General features: G+C 44.2%; 1 protein-coding gene across 5 annotated transcripts; it reads right to left on the bottom strand.

The window, feature by feature from the left end:
* Positions 1 to 3,209: 3,209 nt before the first annotated feature.
* LOC125283961 lies at positions 3,210 to 16,063 on the bottom strand. Of its 5 annotated transcripts, none has more exons than XM_048227562.1 (17): positions 15,296 to 16,063; positions 14,897 to 15,200; positions 13,141 to 13,239; positions 12,535 to 12,699; positions 12,046 to 12,176; positions 11,596 to 11,759; positions 11,154 to 11,255; positions 10,900 to 11,020; positions 9,671 to 9,809; positions 8,884 to 8,988; positions 8,500 to 8,589; positions 8,201 to 8,352; positions 6,005 to 6,124; positions 5,447 to 5,713; positions 4,562 to 5,093; positions 4,301 to 4,401; positions 3,210 to 4,158 (listed from the first exon to the last, which is right to left on the bottom strand). In XM_048227562.1, the coding sequence occupies exons 3-17, from the start codon at positions 13,180 to 13,182 to the stop codon at positions 4,050 to 4,052; spliced, it is 2,340 nt and encodes a 779-aa protein (XP_048083519.1). In that variant the 5' UTR covers positions 13,183 to 13,239; positions 14,897 to 15,200; positions 15,296 to 16,063; the 3' UTR covers positions 3,210 to 4,049. The 5 variants fall into 5 exon arrangements, with proteins under 5 accessions (XP_048083519.1, XP_048083521.1, XP_048083520.1 ...); XM_048227564.1 differs by having other exon boundaries at positions 14,897 to 15,012; XM_048227563.1 differs by lacking the exon at positions 15,296 to 16,063 and having other exon boundaries at positions 14,897 to 15,277.
* Positions 16,064 to 16,101: the final 38 nt, after the last annotated feature.

The raw sequence follows: 16,101 nt of genomic DNA, 5'->3' as shown, positions 1-16,101 counted from the left end.
AAGATGAACTTAAACAAGCAGACTGAATAAAAAAAAAACACAAGGAAACAGTTACTAAAAGAAAAAAAAACATTACAAATATAAAGCTACTGATCAACAAGACCACCCACCTGCCTGTCTGCCCTTGGCCAATCATGGCACGCCTCAACTAATTCTATGCCCCGCCCATCACCTGAAGCCAGTGGAAAACGCTGCACCACTCTGCCAGCCAATCAGAGAGTAGCAATGACCACTCATCATCTTTCAGAGTGTGTGTTTGTGCACGCATGCCAGCACATGCTCAGAAAGAGATTGAAGTCTGGTCTCCTGTCTACTTTATCTGTGACTGTATCGAGAGAAGCAGGCCAGTTTTGGATCCTTTCTCTCTCTCTCTCTCTCTCCTTTCTCTCTCACGGACCAGTGGTGACCCAAGCCCTGGACGTAGACTCTCTGATTGCCTTAAAGGAGCGTTGGAGCGGTGTGCCGCGTAGCAGGCTCCCGGAGGGTCTGACTGCAGCCTGAGTGCTGCCCATGAGGTGACGGGGGCTGACCGGCGAAGAGTTGGCTGCCCTCCCGACGCCCTTTAACCTGCTGTGACCCTAACAGGCACTGACTGCACACTCTCTCGAGACTGACTGACTTATGTTGATATTGATATTGAGACTGAGGGGCATCCTGGAGCCTAATGCATATGCAGCTGCCACGGCGCATTCACCAGGCTGCTAATCAATGAAAAGGAAAAGGAGCCTGAACTAGCGAATATAAACACTTAAAGACTAAAATGCCGACCACCACCACGCAAATACAATTACTCCACACACACACACACACACACACACACTGAAGGCCATTGGCAGACAGAGGCAGAGCCCGTGAGGGCTAGCCATCTGTCTGAACGACTCAATACTGTTGAACTCTTTTTCTACGCACTGCAGTTTTGTGGCCAAAGTCTTACTTTATGCAGGAGGATGGACAAAGAGGACCAGTAGAAACAGAACATGGTCCCCCTGCCCTTTGCTTCTTTTAGTCGTTTTCAAATGAGTAACTGCACTGTACCACTGCAGGGCTCAGCCTGTTACTTAATGTACACACACACACACACACACACACACACATACACACATGCTTATCTTTAGTTGCCTTTTAATACAGCTCAGACCTATGACCTGAGGCTGTGACCAGTCAACAAGCTGAGAGAACTGGAGAGAGAATGTGTGTGTGTGTGTGTGTGTGTGTGTGTGTGTGTGTGTGTGTGTGTGTGTGTGTGTGTGTGTGTGTGTGTGTGTTTGTGTGTGTTGGGATGTGTGTGTGTGTGTGTGTGTGTGTGTGTGTGTGTGTGTGTGTGTGTGTGTGTGTGTTTTGCGTTTGGGCGTGTTGGGATGAGGTGGATGTGTATGTGAGAGCTGACTATGAAGTAGGGAAGACATGTTCTCCAATGTAGGGCTGGCATGGAACGTCAGGGGAGATAGGAGAACTCTAAAGACCGAAGACATGAGTGCCAGTAATGTGTGTGTGTGTGTGTATGTGTGTGCATGTTTGTTTGCAAGGATGCCAGTGTTTTTCTGTGTGAGTGTGTCAGTTTGCTCTCCAGTGATCTCTCAAGCAATCTAAAGCCAAGACGATGTCTTACACCCCGACCTTGAAGATGCCTGCTGCTGGCAAAAAGACTCCAGCCCCTAGAATCCTCCACTGAATGTTCACCTCTGAATGTTCAAGTACACCCCCCACCCCTTGTAACAATCCCTGACCAGTCACCATGGAGCACTCCAGTCAGCAGCCAATCAGAAGCGCAGGACTCTGGAACAAGGCCATACATGTCCATGATTTGTCTTTCTGTGTCTTCTCTGGAAAAAAAAGTCAGGATGAATTAGTTTTTTCCAACGACTGAAAACCTGCATTGTTTCTCAATATGTGCCTTTTGTTTTCTTTGAAACGCTTTGCAAAATAATTTGTACAAATGCTTGAAAAAAAAACAAACAAAAAGTGTTGGTTGCCTAACACACACTGCTGTACACTACAGTGTTAGAAGTCTCTGTAACATTTAGTCTCTGTGTGTGTGTGTGTGTGTGTGTGTGTGTGTGTGTGTGTGTGTGTGTGTGTGTGTGTGTGTGTGTGTGTGTGTGTGTGTGTGTGTGTGTGTGTGTGTGTGTGTGTGTGTGTGTGTGTGTGTGTGTATGTGTGTGTGTGTGTGTGTGTGTGTGTGCGTGTGTGTGCGCGTTGGAGTCTGAAACTCAAATTCTTTGCCTTGTATGAAACTTAAAAACCCTACTGCCCAAAGCCATAACACAGAAATAAGAGATGTTTATTTAGATGATTTCTTTAGTGCTAAGCAGTCCCACTGACAATCCCATCTTTGAAGAAATCCTCAGTGTACACAGACACACACACACACACACGCATGCACGCACGCACATCAGAATGCAGTATAAAATAGCCATCTTTGCATATCTGCTTTGAAAAACCAAATGAATAGATAGTACTCAGCAACCTTTGCTCAAGTGAAAACGAATGAACTACTACACTGTTGCAAACTATTAATGATAGCTTGTTTGGCCGGGTTGACTGACGCATTCAGTTGAGTAGATGTATGTTTCTGGATGACCAGAAGGAAGCAAACTACCAGCCCCAGGGTATGGGGGCGCCAGGCTCACTATCTGCACTTTAGGCAATACTGTTATAGAGATTGGAAATGAATACAAAATAATACCCTTACACACAAACACACACACTAATTGCTTTTAACCCAAGTGAGTACTCAATGCCCTATGATCATTATTCATCAAAATGCACACACACACTTTGAAGCAAACACTCCACAGATGTGCAAAATCTGCAAACATTCTTGCAGAGTCCCCTGTTTCTGTCACACACATAGGAAGAGGCAGCAACCGGGGGTTGGTATGTTGCCCACGAGGATTCCTCAGACACGGCAGCCTTACAGGACTAATGTCCTCTATGATGTCACATCCTGTTTGTGTCACCGGAGGCGATAGGCGTGTGCTTTGGCATTTTGTTGTCCTGTGCTGTTGGTTTTTTTTTTTTGGTTGTTTGTTTTTTTGTTTGTTTTGTTTAAATCCTGTACAAGTCCCTGGTCCTGACACTTAACATGCTCCTCCAGGCTATCCCAGAATTCTGGCTGGTAGCAGCTGGTGGTGTGTGGCCTTTAACCATAGAAAAAAAGCATTTTGTATTCATGTTCTGAAAGAGATTAATAAAAAAATCACCTGGTCTTATTTTGTACATTATCAAACTTTATTTAAGCCTGGCTTAATTGTTATTTTATACATTCTATACATCTCTGAGTTCTATCCCCATGCAGGAGAGGTGTCTGTGTGTGTGTGTGTGAGAGAGAGAGGGAGGAGTGTGTCTGTGTGTGCCCAAGATGGTTTTGTGAGATTAGCTGTAAATCTCATATAAGCACAGTCATATTATCTGTTGCACTGCATCACAGAGCCAGGACATACAACCAGGGAGCTTAAAGACACAGTCCTTGATTATAATCTAATACATGGAATCACCCTCCCCTAGCTGTCTTTTGTTTGTGTGCTCAAAAAACTCTGTTCATAGTCCTCTCTATGAATGGGAAATAATGTGGCTTATATCAACCAATACACTATTCCAGCTAATCAAAAACATTGCTTCATCAGGACTGAAGGGAGGGGTGTATTTAACCAGAATCAAGGACTGTACCTTTAAAACTCAAACTCAACTTGAAACCCTGACACTGGGTTAGTGACATGGAGCAGTCATACAGGTAACTACTACAGTCAGGATGTAGTAAAAAACAGAAGAATTGTACCCAATACAGGGCCTGTTGTCCAGCATTGTCCCTTCACTATTTCTACAGCCGAGAGTAGAGCACTCACATATTACACCATTTTTATCAGAACTTGTTTTGCCAATGGCTAAAATTCATATTGTTGAATTATGAGGCAGGACTGTGGGGTCCAAATAGGATCCAACTGTCCCTGAATAATCTCTAAACTCGTTTAAGATGTCAGGGGTGTCCACACAAAACAAAAGGCGTTGAAGGAATAGGATGAATCATGATGACTGGCGTGTGTGCGTGTTTAGACGGTGCTGCAAGGACCTTCGCTGTCCTCGCTCTCGTTCCAAACATTTCGATTTCCCAGCGGACCAACGGGACTGCCTCTGCCCCCACCACCATACAGCGAGGACCTGAACACACACATACATTCATTTCCATTTGATTAAAGAGCTCTGTTTTCATTTCTAATACCCATCCAGAAAGCGTGGCAAGTAAACATAATCTAAAGCTGTGTGTGTGTGTGTGTGTGTGTGTGTGTTGGATAAGATTTACCTCACTCCATCTCTGTCCTTCTGTGGGTTGGAACCTGAATGCCCCTGTGATGTCACTCCTCTGTGGGCTTGTGATTGGTCCCTGTCAGGTGTCTCATCTCCCTGGTTGACAAAAACACGCATCAGCGAGGCACAGTTAAATAGACCTTCAGTTGTTGGTGTGTGTTTATGTGCACATATAGGTGTGTTATATACTGTATTCATATATATACAATATATTTGAAATATAAATATATATGTTATATATTTGTGTGACACACACCTGCCTATAGGGCTGGTCCCAGATGGGACGGAATGCTCTGGAAGGTTGCCGCTGCAGCTTCATGCGCCTCTCCCTCCTCTCCCCACCAGGGCCTGCCGCCACACACACCTGTCCGCCCGCCTGCATCTGCGTGTGTATGTGTGCGTGCGCCTGCGTGTGTGTCGGGGGGTTGGGGGCGGCACGGGGGATCTGCCACCGGGTGCACACGGCCCCATCCCGGTGCACCAGCCTCGGGGATAGCGGGGGTCTCTGGCTGGACGGCTTCAGGCGTGGGAGCGTGTAGGACGGCTTCAGCAGCACGGGGATCTGGCTGTCCTCCTCCTCTTCCTCCTCCTCCTCCTCCTCTTCCTCCTCCTCGCCTCGGCTCTCCTCGGTGCCGTTGCTACGCTCCAGGCCGTTGCCGTGGAGCTCCAGCGTGTCGTCAGGGCTGCAGGTCGTCACAGAGGAGTAGTCGAAGACTGATGCCTCGCCCAGCTCCTCCGGGTCCGTCTCAAAGTCCACCACAGGCCTGTGGGATGGATGGATGGAGATGCTACATTCGCACCATGTACATCATTACACGTTCAGGCTTGCAAATGTCATGGGGAACAGCTGTGTAATGAGGGATGTAAAGCATGCAATAACACATCATAGCCAGCAGAGGGCATAAAACACATCAAAAACAACACACAAAAAACATCTTTTTCTCTATCTTTTGAGTTCAGTCCTGACAGGGACTCTTTCTTAGTTACTGGCTAATAATCTAGTGTCGTTTGCTGGAGATAAATTGAACCAAGAAAGTGAATAAGGCATATGTCTCCTTACGTCGATTCAGTTCATGTTTGCTGTCAATTAAGAGGATAAACCACAAACACAAAGCACACACACATGCACACACACACATACCTGTTGATGTGATAGACCTCGGAGTTGTACATTCTCTTCCCCAGTGGCTGTGAGGAGGTGCCCTGTCCGGGATCACTGTCTGTGGCGGCGCCCCCTCCTGGGTCAGAAGGGTAAAGGAGGAAGCGCACGTCACCTGGTCTCTCCCTGGGCCCTGGGACCCGCACCGGAGTGGCATCAGGTGGCAAGCTCCAAGTACCGCAGCCCAGCGACGGGGCTACATGGTTCCAGCTGGCAGAGCTGGGTACAGGATGGCATATGCTGGATGGACTGAGACAGAGAATGACAGAGAATTACATACTATCTCTTCTTTTCCTAAAGTGTCAAATCAATGGCTCTGTGCTACACCATTTCACCACTAGAGGGCTCTCACAATCTAAATCCTGAATAATCCATCAAAAATCAAAACGGCACTTAATTTCTCCCATATGATTCACTTTTTTAATTCACGGCTTAAAGTCACCACTTATCAGACTTTAACAGAGAGCACTGCAGTTCCCTGTGGATAGGGGATCATCTATATTTATACACCCAGAAGGCAGCAGAAGCCAGCACACTGACTGGGAGTTGGCAGGCTGGGTGTCCTGGCGGTGAGTCTGCGAGCGCGTCAGAGTGTCCCTGGAGTTGGGCGAGTATTTGCTGAAGGCTGATGGAGGGCAGTCAGGACTTGGAATCTCACACCTGCCAAAAGAAAACACAAGAATTCAGCCTTAAATAGTTTCACAGTTCGGCTCACTATTACTTTAACCAACTAATATTTGGGCTATTTTGATATTTTATCAAACACTTTAACCCAGGTGGCAACACACACACACACACACACACACACACACACACACACACACACACACACACACACACACACACAACATGCATGTAAACATGCTTACAGCGCCTCATTTGCTCTCCAAAGTCTGTACACCTCCAGGGCCCTGAGGCAGGCAGGAAAGATTGCTGCAGACCGCTCCCACCCCGGACACAGTTCTTTTTAAGACACTCCCCTCTGGCAGGAGGCTGCCTTCCATCATGACCAGGACCTCACGCCACAACAGTTTCTTCCCCTCTGCACAAAACATAGCCCCCTTTCTGCGTAGTGTTTTTGTACTTGCATCTGCACTTTGTCATATTTGTATATAGGCCTATTTTATATATATATATATTATATTATATTATATTATATTATATTATATTATATTATATTATATTGCATAATATTATATATTATATTTGTATTTAAATTAGGGCTGTCAATCGATTAAAAAAATTAATCGAATTAATTACATACTCTGTGATTAATTAATTAATCGCATATATAATTTTTGCTGTGCAAGTATTTTAAATATTTAAATTCAAATGAATCATTAAATAATCAGCATTAGTGACATTAAAGTTCAAAAACCCTTTTATTATTATTCTCACTGTTCAAATATTGGCCATAATAATCTATTTCAGGCCACAGATATAACCTAGGGGACACAATGAAAATAAATGAACACTCCCCTCAATGTCAACACTATTTCTTTGCATTGATGTGCGACTTTAGAGTTGACGGACTCGGGTCATATGCAAATTCCTTGCTGCAGACATCGCAGAGGACTTTATTTTAATCAACACTTTACTGACTAGAACGGCTCGGGGTCAAAGATCATACGGAATCGATTAATCTGCGCTATTTCTTTTAATCAGTTATTTTTCTCAAATTGATGATGATGATTCATTCTGATCATTATTGTATAAATGTATACATATAGATCATAAAATGTATAAAGCCGGTGTTCTCTTCTATGCTATGGCGTGCTGGGGAGGCAGCATAGCAGGAGGAGCGATGTTGGACGCCTGGATTGGCAGGTCAGGACAGCTGACTCTCTCGCTGGCACGGGGATGGAGCTCCTAACGTCAGTGGTGGAAAAAAGGACCCTGAGCAAGCAGCTGCCAATTACGGACAATGACCGCCACGACTTACACAGCACATTCACCAGACAGAGGAGCATGTTCAGTGGCAGATTCCTGTCACTGTTATGCTCAACAGACAGGTTGATGGGGTCTTTTGTCCTCACAGAAATGGAGGGGTGAAATTGAGTATTATTTTGCCTGAGGAAGACCCAGCAGGAAACGTTGCAGCACAATAAACGTATGGGAGAATTAGCAGAGCGTGGGCATCTCATTCTTTTAAGTTGTATCCAGCCCCTTTTGCCCTGCACCTCACCGGTGGAGATGTGCACACCGCCACTACTGCTCTACGAAATTGAGTATTGGGCATGAGTCTCTCTCTCCCCCTACCATATCATGCCAACCTACACTCTGACTGACACTCAGAATGTTAGTATTTGTTTACAAAGTATTACGAATTTGCATAGTTCATTTCTATTGCTGTTTACCATCAGATACAGTAATTCTATTCTTATCACATATCCATATCTTTGCACAGTTCACTTTTTGCATGTCCTTTATGGAACACACTCTACCATGACATCTCACTGTATCACTTCCACTTGTACATACAACATCACAATGTCAGTTCTATCTATCTATCTATCTATCTATCTATCTATCTATCTATCTATCTATCTATTTATCTATCTATCTATCTATCTACATTAAAGTAAAATGTAATTTACTGTATGTTGCTAGAAGATGAAGCAGTACCCAAACAACATGATTGAAGCACGGTAACTACGAGTCCTACATTATAAGCCATTATGCCTAATAAAGTATTCATTGGAATGATTTAATCATGCGTCCTCTAACTGAACCCACCGTAAACCTGTGACTACAGCCGGCCTTTCCTCTGATTGCACATCTTGTTCCAGCATCGCGTGGCCACGGGAACGGATGTGTCCCAGAATTCTTTGGGTGTCCTCAAGCAGATGGCGATCAGGATGGTCACCCCCTGTCCAGTCGAGGAGGCTCTGAGAGAGAGAGAGGAGAGAGAGGATGTGTTTGAGAAAGAGAAGCCTTGAAACCAATTTGTGTGTGTGTGTGTGTGTGTGTGTGTGTGTGTGTGTGTGTGTGTGTGTGTGTGTGTGTGTGTAAAAGGAAAGCTCGAGAGACAACACCTGTATGATGCTTAAGTAGCTATGGATCCTGGAGACAGGTGAGAACAGTAATGAGATGAGCCCTGACCCCTCCTTCTTCTCCTGGCCATCCTGTAGTGGTCATCAGAACAGCACACAAAATCATACAACTTTAATATTTAATATTAAGTACTTTATCTAAAATAATATATATGTGACAGTGTATCACTGAGTGACAAGATTAGGCTTTATCAATCATGCCCCGACAACTTTGGGCTGCATACATATAGAAAAAAGTCATAAGTCTGAGACATTTATATGTGCACTTACACACATTTCTATATGTGCATGCAGGTGTGTAGACCTTTCTCACCTGTGTGTTGTGTGTCTTCTATATGTGCATGCAGGTGTGTAGACCTTTCTCACCTGTGTGTTGTGTGTCTTTGCTGCCAGCTGCACTTTGCTGATCTCTGCATTGAGGATGGTTGGCAGAGTGGACACATAGCCCAGATACGCTTCAGAAAACCCCCCCTGTCAATGCACAAAATGACACATTTTGCACTGCACTGACATGCAAAACCTTTAATGGACAACCACTGGCATGATGTGTACCACAGGTGTTCATAACTTTAGACTTGAGTCGGTGACTAGAGCCTGTGTGAAACTCTTTGTTTTAAAAAAGCTCCCCCCTGGCTCAGAGCATTGATGACTGGCTTCCTAAGCATGTCCTGACTCTGGGAGAAAAACTAGACCGGCTATGAAAAAAAAGAAAACTGCAAAGTAATGTGGATTTGACAGAAGTGTGTGTTCAGCAGCGAGTTCAGTGATAAGACTGAGGAGGCTGTTCAGCTCTCCTGAAGGCCAGATTCAGCACAAAAAGCAGGGCTTCCCTGTGAGGGTGGAGGAAGGGAAGGCAATGTTTTTGATAGAGAGAACAAGGCATTTGTTGTGACACTGGAGGATCCATTTTCACCGGCTAAGGCTGGTCTTTGTGCCTACTTCTGGAGTGTTTTAACACTTCACTCGCCTGCACAATGTGCTGTTGTGTGGATTGTGTTTCTATTTGTGAAGGTACACTAGTCATTATAAAAACATGTGTTGTGTGTATGTTGTGTGTGTGTGTGTGTGTGTGTATGTGTGTGTGTGTGTGTGTGTGTGTGTGTGTGTGTGTGTATGTGTTTGAGAGAGAGAGTGTGTGTGTGTGTGTGTCTACCTCGCCTTGGCCTGTGAGTTTGCCGAACACATCCCCCACCAGACACCTCCACTGATCAGCAGCCAGTCTCTCCTCCAGAGCGTTTCTGAACACTAGGTGGCGCTGCAGCAACTGCTCCACATGTCTCAGAAATACCTTACTAGGAACCAAAACACATCACTCTAAGAGAGGGTTTTGTCATGTTATGTTTCTCACAATATAATTGTATTAGATATTGAGATAATAGTAATATATAATAAACTATTAATAGGAATTTCTTTTCAAAAAAGAAAGGCAAAAAAAATTCCTCCTGTTCATCACGCCCCACCTGCCATGTCTCTATTCCCCACTAGTGGGGCCCACCCCACACCTTGAGAACCACTGTACAAACCCAAGGGCCTTTTACAAAGAATCAGATAACTGACCCTTTATGTCGTCCAGTAGTGTACATTTTGACTTAATGTACCCTGAGAAAGGCAACTGTGCAGATTTTAATCATTATGTGCAGTGTCCATATGTGAATATAGAGTAGGGATGTAACGATTACCGGTATAATGGTAAACCTGCGATAAAAATGTTGACGATAATAATTACCGCTTTCATTTCAAATATTATGATTATCACGGTTGATTAACACGGTGTGGAAACCGTGTGTTTAATCCTTCCCAGCTTCATCCAAGCCTGCTTTTGACATATAGTAGGCCTGGTACAATGAAACAAAACTGGTACCCTACTGATTCTGATGTCTAATTGATGGATTTAACTGAGATTCGCATTAGGCTACACCTGCTTTTAAAATGCGGAACATTTTCACCGCAAAACGTGCACTGTATCATGTAGCCACAAAGTTTATTTCTGCAGTCAGGATGTAGGTCTATGAATGTGAATGAAAATATGTCCTTCTCCAGTAGCATTAGGCCACCTTAAAATGTACCAGAATAAAGGGATCACATCTACTCAGTAACAACTATGAGCACCCCCAGGTGAAAATGAGTTCCAGCGTCCCCTGTTAACTTTTGATAAGGTTTTGCCCATATTTTTGTAACATAGTAAACACTGTCAAACTTTTTAAACTATTTCAACTTGTGTAGGCCTATCAGTGCTTTCTGAACATATTGAACACACTTTTAAAAATACCGCGATAATACCGAAAAACCGTGATAATTTTGGTCACTATAACCATGAGGTTAAAATTTCATACCGTTACATCCCTAATATAGAGCATGTTATTGTTTGTGGTTATGTCTTACTGTGGCTCCACGTCGTTGGCCTGTTGAGGTGGGGACTTGTATTTGTCATAGAGTTGACCCAGGCTGGACACGTACTCCCACTCAGACTGAAGCAACTGCACCATTACCTGCTGCCTCCTACCTGGAAGGACAGGTCAGCCACAAAGAGCTTCATCCATGTTTGTGAATATCCTGAATACTTTCAACTTTCAGTTGAAAGTTTAGCTTGTGTAGTAGAGTTTGGTTTCAACTTTACAGTATAAAGGTTCTGGTACCCTCAAGAGAGCAGGGGCGTGGCACCTCTCCTGCCCATGGACCAATCACAGCTTGCGGAACCCTCACACACATGGGCACAACTTGACAATTCACTGTACTATCTGAAGAGAAAAAAAAAACACTGTACCATCTGAAGAGAAAAAATACATAGATGGTTGGGTAAGAAGGGCCAATGGAGTGATGTATGGTTGGAAGAATACAAGGGAAGGTGGAGTGATGTATAGATGGGTTGATTAGATACAAGGATGGATGTACAGTATATATGCAATAAATGGATGGATGGATCTAAGGATATGCACACAAAATGGTTGGATTTATATTTTCATTAAATGAATGGGTGGATGATGGATGAATGAAAGGATGGATGAATGGATTGATATGGATTTATGGAAAGATGGTGGTTCGAATGGTTAGAGAGAGGACGACTGGGTAGCGGCTCACCTGTGCCCTGGCACTGCCCTGCTCGGAGACCCTGCAGGTAGCAGTGCAGCAGCAGCCCTGCCTTCAGAGTTGCACTGGGGGCCACCGTGGCGGAGCTCCCACTACACTGGCACGGGCACCCTCCATTCTCACGTTGGCACATGTTTGAGCTGTGCCCAGTCTCACTACACAAAGATGCTCAGGGGCGTTGGTAAGTGTGCTAAAACACTGTCTGTCAAATGACTGCTTGTACATGAAAAGACGTCTACTTTGCCTGTTAAGGTTCACAATTGGTTGTTAAGATTTAATACAAGCATGAGCTGATAGAGTAAATCAGAGCCAACAAATTCCTTCAGGAAAGTATGAGTAAGTATGAGTAACTTTACCTAAATCAGAGTGTATTATTACTCATTAGGCACCTTGCCCAGTCCTCATCCTTAAAGAAATATTTACTCTTGTCTCCATGGTTACCTGTCTCCCTGTGGGACCCCTGACCCCTGGGCACAGGCCTCTGCAGACTGTGGCATCTTAGACTCCTGGTCTGGTTTGAAGCGATCACCACATAGTAGCCTAATTTGAGCACGAACCTCCCCTAGCTCTTCCTACAGCAGGGGAAACATCCAAAAATAAGTTGTAAGAAGTAGCCCAGTCAGTTACACTTTCTATTTTTAGCTCTTGTTGCAAGTTCTCACTGTAAAGCATTACATAACATACACAATATTAGTGAGTAACAATGCAGTAATGCTTCCACATACTTACTTACAAGATGTAAGCACTGAGCATCAATGTGCTCTTACATGCTGATAATTAATGTGCTACATTGTCCTTAAACATATTAATGTTTCATATAAGTGGCTGAAAGTACAACCACATCACAAAACAGTAGCTGTGTGTATAATGTATAATTGTAGAAAGCAAGAGTCTGCACTTTTTGTTCATATTTCACATTGTTCCTGTTACCCTCAGAGACTGCACCAGAGCCTCCAGGTGCAGGGCACGCTTGTGGCAGCAGCTCTGGGTCTCCTGCAGCTGGCTCTGCAGTCGGCTGTCCCCGTGCTGGATGTGGCTGAGCTCCAGCAGCGCCCGCGAGAAGCCAGCCTTCAGCTCCGCCACGATGCCTTGCAGCTGCACGGCCAACAACAACCCAACACCGCGTGTCACACTTTCTACACTTTCTATATATACAGCGCAATGCAACACAATGGACAGGTATACATGACACAAAAGAGCACGCCATTGCTGTCTATCCCCGCTGCACGTTATACAACAAAGCGACACAATGTATGGCAACAACAGCAAACAGTAGTGGATATCCTCGACACCCAATGAAATTCATACAAATGACGAGCATGTCATGGCTCTCCATATCCAAGAAGCCATTTGCCATATCAGAACGGTTACTGGTCAGAGGAAATCAATCATCATGTGGCGAGGTCATGTGGTTTCCTTGCATTCAACATGAGAATGTATGGTGACACTGTGATTTGTGGTGTCCGTGTATTTGCTTGCTCAGCAGTGTGTGTATGGCGGTGATGGGCTGTTTACTGTGAGGCTGTTGTAAAGTACCTTGGAGATCTCCCTCACCAGCTCTCCCTCGTGGGACTTCATGCTCGCCTGCTCTCTCGCACTGGGAAGGAGAGCGGCACCAAGGGTCTCTCTGCAGCACTAAATATGTAAACACACACATACACACACACACACACACACACACACACAATGAGAGGTAGCAAGAGAGATCAATTTTCTATACACTACATGTTAAATAGTGCTTGACTTGAACTTGAGCTCTTAAGGCCCTCTACACAAACACACCATGCACACAAAACAGTCTGTTAAATTCATGACGAATGTTTTTACATTTATGAATTTGAATTGGAATCTTGCACTATATGTCTACAAGCACATAATTAGAATACATATAGTTCATACCAGAAACACACAAATAAATTCAAATGATATCCATACATAATGTCCATTTTCATATTTCCATATTTATGCTAATGAGCCAATGTGCACACACACACACAGAAAAACACAAAACAAATATTAAAATATTTACATACCTGCACTCGCATTGCAACAATTTTCTACAGAAATGTGGCAAATAAATCCACATATCGTGCTTGTTCAGCTCACACAGACTTGAGCGTGTGTGCACACACAGAAGCCCTTATGGAACAGATTAATCTGTTTGCAGTTATTGCATCTGTGCTTGATCTCACACTGAGAAAACAGACCTATGAAACAGGCATGGAGCCAAAGGTCCACAACGCTCACGAGGCATTGCAACAGAAGACTAGCTACTGATCTGGAAACAGTCTTAACCTGCCCTTGTATTCTATCGCTATAGTAAACTTCCAATAAAAACTGATTTAAAGTTTAAACTGATTTAAACTGACCAAGACCACCTTTTTACAACTATGACAGGATTCCATCCAAAGTGCAAAGTGTTCCCGAGATTAGTTGTAAGGTTGTACAGCAGCATACATTTTATTCAAACATTTAAAAGGAGCAACATAATTTTTAAGTAAACTGATGGTTAGGGTCCCTGATTTGAGGCCGTCAGTTAGGCAAAGGCCTAGTGACCTTGGACATGCCAACAAAAGGCCATACCAGTTCAAATGCATGAAGCTATCAGTGAGTGCAGGCCATGGTAAGGAGTGCCTGTCTATCACCCTGTTTGCTTTTCTCCAAATCCCTATTGACCATGAATAATCAGCATTCTCACACTGGGCTGCTTTGTGTTCTGTTTTCTCCCCTGAATGAGATCTCTTACCCCCAGCTGTAAGATGGGTCGGATTAGGTTTCGCACACATAACACACCATGGTGAAGCTGAACACTGAGTTATCAAGTCATTGTTTGGCTGTGAAGTGACAGGAAACTACAAGATTTACAAATGAGGGAAAATTGCACAAATTCTGCCTCAATTTTCTGCCTTATCCAGAGAGAAACAAAACGGTATATTCTCATGGGCAACTTCTGCAGCACCCATAAATCATTGCTACAATCATTTGGTGCCTCAATGGCACCTGTTTCACCATGATATCTTTCCCTATCAGCATACGAACAAAAAGTGTATCAATAATTCATATTTGTGTAACAGTCCTGGCACATTGTTGGTACAATATAATATAATAAACATATAATTGATGAGTATCAAACCAGCCACAGTTTAGTTACAGACAGTTTCCAATGCGCATCACCATCTGTGTCCCTGCAAAATGATCTAAATAAATACAGAAGGCCTGGAGATCGGCCCGTGTGTTCCCCCCGACAGAAGGGCCGAGAGATAACGCGGTACCGGGTGTCTGTTTACTCTACCTGAGCTAGTGCGTTGTCGTGCCAGCAACTCCCGCGGGCACCGACAGGAAGCGGCACGCTCGCCAACGCGCGCAACGCGGCAGGGAAAGATGGTTGAGTCGAGTCACAACCGGTCACTGTCCGACCACCCGTCGGGCCACACACACATGGCACAGGGGACAAGAAAGACAAGTGGGTGTGAGAGAGACCTAAAGAAATTTGTCTATAATAGAAGGACAATGTCTATTAAATAGTGAGTGATTGTTTCAAACTTTCATTGCAATACACGATTGAATCAATTGCGTCTCATTTTCAGTATACAAGCCTAAAATAGGCAAGCAAAGAAAAAAACATATCATTATCATATTCTCCAAATAGCCTACGGTTACCTGAAACAGGAAACAAAATGCAAAGACTCACCTGGAACCAATCACAACTTATCCCTTTCCCAGAAGTGGAATAAATATCATTCGTCCGTCCGTCACACACCGGACAAACATCTCACTTATCATGCCTTTAAAAAAAAAGTCTTAGTCTGATTTCCTTTCAACAGTATTCAGCCTACTCTCGATTGGAGCCTCCCTCCTTTGCGCATTTAGTCGGCTTGGTGCATCCCTGTGGCTCATGTGAACGAACGAGTGAAGAACAGAGACAGAAACCCTATACCGCTGTGGAAGGTCCCTTGGGAACGTCAGCGCAAGAGGTACAGTCCGCAATCAAACCCGATTCCCAAGATACTCCTCCGGTTACTCTGCGTCCAAAGCTTCTGTTCTAGGAACAGTGTCCCAAGCCACCCAAAACGCGACTCTTCGAGGTGTAGCTTACTTGAGGATTGTCCCCAGGACAGGAAAAGATAAGGCAACTCTCGCATGGGCTCACTGTGGCAAGACTGCACTTTCTGGGATGCTTTGGTTGGGATTAGCATAGCCTGCAGCAGCCTATAACATATAATGCTAACATCCCTCCCCCACACATATTTTTGATAAGGAGATCAATACCCGATATAATACGATTTTCTACGCTATACGAAAATGCAATAATTCACAAATGGTATGCATTTTTCCAGATCTGATGCAATATTCCCAGAACATTGTGGACTACAGTTTGGTAATTGGCCTAAGATGTAAGGTGCTGTCCAGCCTTAACGCATGTTGTAGGTTAGTTCAAATTTAGTTCATATTGCAAAGACACAAAATATCACATTGATATGGTGCAGTAACAATGTA

This window comes from Alosa alosa, chromosome 19 (genome assembly GCF_017589495.1).
Source record: "Alosa alosa isolate M-15738 ecotype Scorff River chromosome 19, AALO_Geno_1.1, whole genome shotgun sequence".
NCBI classification, from domain to species: Eukaryota; Metazoa; Chordata; class Actinopteri; order Clupeiformes; family Clupeidae; genus Alosa; species Alosa alosa.
This window is presented reverse-complemented; position numbering and strand designations above follow the sequence as displayed.